The following is a 387-nucleotide window of genomic DNA, read 5'->3' as shown; positions in this document are numbered from 1 at the left end:
AAAGAAGAGGAGGAGAAAAGAGCAGCTGAAGCTGCCTTGAATCAGAAGAAGCAGAAAGAGAAGGATAAGAAGCTTTTAAGGAAGGAGAGGAATCGGTTACGTGCTCTTTCTTCAACTTTGGTCTCCAAATCTCTGCTTAATATTTCCGAAGAAAATGTCGAAAGCTTATGCTTGTCTCTAGAGATGGATCAGATTCGAAATCTGTGCGATAGCTTGGAGCGGAAGGAAGGAGTTGAAAGAGCTCATTTGTTAAATAGCGCATTGAGTAAAGCGAATGCCGATGCCGCACAGCCAGATCGAAAATATGATCAAACTAATGGCTCTTCAGTTCATGATGCTGGAGAAATCAAGCCTGGAAGCATATTATGCAGCGAGAAGAAGGAAAAA

General features: G+C 42.1%; 1 protein-coding gene across 1 annotated transcript; it reads left to right on the top strand.

Moving 5' to 3' along the window:
- Positions 1-3: 3 nt before the first annotated feature.
- On the top strand, positions 4-384 carry LOC110034214 (the record flags this gene model as incomplete). The annotated part of the gene is made up of 1 exon (XM_020738497.1): positions 4-384. A coding segment is annotated over one exon (381 nt), but the record flags the coding sequence as incomplete, so codon positions are not given.
- Between the last annotated feature and the right edge of the window lie 3 nt (positions 385-387).

Source organism: Phalaenopsis equestris, unplaced genomic scaffold, assembly GCF_001263595.1.
Source record: "Phalaenopsis equestris unplaced genomic scaffold, ASM126359v1 Scaffold173876, whole genome shotgun sequence".
Classification (NCBI taxonomy): domain Eukaryota; kingdom Viridiplantae; phylum Streptophyta; class Magnoliopsida; order Asparagales; family Orchidaceae; genus Phalaenopsis; species Phalaenopsis equestris.
The sequence above is the reverse complement of the archived record's forward strand: the minus strand, read 5'-3'. Positions and strand labels throughout refer to the sequence as shown.